Here is a 1,887-nt window from a genome sequence, read left to right as displayed (position 1 = left end):
GAATACTCTTAATAAAGACATTAAAGCTCTAGTACTATTTTTCGAGAACGGACATTATAATAACAATTACAAGATCGTGAAAAAACAGATCAAAGCCCAAATAATAAAAGTCACTACCATACAGGACGGATTTTGTTATTTCTTGTAAACTTTATTAAAGACCGCATTATGCATCCCCAATTAGTCTGATCTAGTGTTTATCGTGATTGTTATCTTGTTCTCATTCCGCATGTTACATGTACAAAAAACTCTCTGAAATACATGTAATAACATTGCTAGTCAAATGGTTTTATTTATTGCGTGAGATTTACATACGCGTTGTATCCAAGAGGAATTCAGTTTCCCACACCAATTTTTGTGTCACCACCAATCAAGGTATAAGATAAAAATTGCGCAGCTTAATTTACAATTTTTTTTTCTTCACTGTTATATTTTTTTTTTTTTGAAAAAAAGGGCATGTCACGAAAAAGCATTCCATCTTCCACAGCATCAACATTTGTTCGTAATCTTCATTTACTTGGTTTCGAACCACCACGTAACAGCAAATGGGTTGTCAATCAACAAACCTTTACAGGCAATGCTGACAGTATTAAAGCATTCGGACATATTAGTTATTTCTTGTTCAGTAGAATTGACAAAAAGAAGGCAAAGTCAACTTTTAGTGAAGTTTGGCCCATTACAAACATAAAACAATCACGTGAATACAGTCGACTTGCTTTTCAATGGTTAAAGAATATTCAACCAGGTACTCCTTTAGCTAATGCACCTTTAAGAGTAAGCTACTTTACAGATTGTCGTGGTAAACCCTTCCAGAAAATAATGTCGGCTTTCACTGCTCTTGTTATGGACAAACGGCCAAAACGTAATACAGGTAACAAATAAACAAAAAAAACAATGGGAATAACGCAGCACAGAGATTTATGTTATTTCTGCTTTGTTTTAGATATTGCTACGGACGATGCCTATTCAACTATGGTAACCCAAGATTCGACGCCATACACAGCAGGAAAAAGATCAACAATGCACCGTCCTCGTACAACTGAGGTATTGCCTCAAAAGAAGACAAGAACACAAGCTACAGTTGATTTACCGGAACTATCTTTAAATATAACACCACCCACACGGTCTCGAGCATTATCACAAAGTCCACCAATACCACAATCGCCAACACATATTGCATCCGTACCTTCCTCTTCCAAACCCCAAACATCACCCACCTTTAAATCACAAATTCCGTCAGAAGAACCTTCTTTAATATCATCATCATCATTATCAATTGAAGCAGCATCATGCGCAGCATATTATGAACCACCATCAAGCACAGATGTTTTGTTATCTTCAAAATCTGCTGAACTAGCATCTTCAGCAAGTAATCATCTGCGACGCTCAACAGAAACTTCTTTGCCGTGCTCAACAGAATCTTCTACGTCGGCCTCAATAGAGGCACCTCAACGCATCGTACCTCCTTTGGAATATCTGCGATTCTCTACCTTTATCGAAAAAGTGCGACAAGAAGAACTCGCTTATAAGCAAGAAAAAGCTCGTAGAGAGAAAGAGCGCTATAAAATTGAAAATCTCCGTAATTTTCTTTTAAAGTACAAATAAATTTCGCGCAAATTTAAAAAGAAATCAATGCAACATCCATAAGTCCCCCAAAAAACCGCAAAAAACTAGGAGCATTTTAAAATAGACCCAATAAAGTAATATTTGAATAAATAGTTAGTAAACAAAAAAATTAATATTTAGTTGGGCTGCCATGAGCACGAATTACAGTCTGACATTGGTTTATCCTACTCGGGACTAATTTATCTGGAAGCTCAATAGATAATGTTTCCCATTCATCCTTAACAACTGCAATTAAACTTTGTATATTGTTTATCGACGTCT

General features: G+C 35.9%; 1 protein-coding gene across 1 annotated transcript; it reads left to right on the top strand.

The window, feature by feature from the left end:
• Positions 1–456: 456 nt before the first annotated feature.
• EV154DRAFT_584414 (HAUS augmin-like complex subunit 6 N-terminus-domain-containing protein) lies at positions 457–1,687 on the top strand (the record flags this gene model as incomplete). The annotated part of the gene is made up of 2 exons (XM_051606734.1): positions 457–871; positions 944–1,687. The coding sequence occupies 2 exons, from the start codon at positions 457–459 to the stop codon at positions 1,603–1,605; spliced, it is 1,077 nt and encodes a 358-aa protein (XP_051459521.1). The 3' UTR covers positions 1,606–1,687.
• Positions 1,688–1,887: the final 200 nt, after the last annotated feature.

The sequence above is a fragment of the Mucor mucedo genome (genome assembly GCF_025094135.1).
Source record: "Mucor mucedo strain NRRL 3635 chromosome Unknown EV154scaffold_28, whole genome shotgun sequence".
Taxonomy (NCBI): domain Eukaryota; kingdom Fungi; phylum Mucoromycota; class Mucoromycetes; order Mucorales; family Mucoraceae; genus Mucor; species Mucor mucedo.
This window is presented reverse-complemented; position numbering and strand designations above follow the sequence as displayed.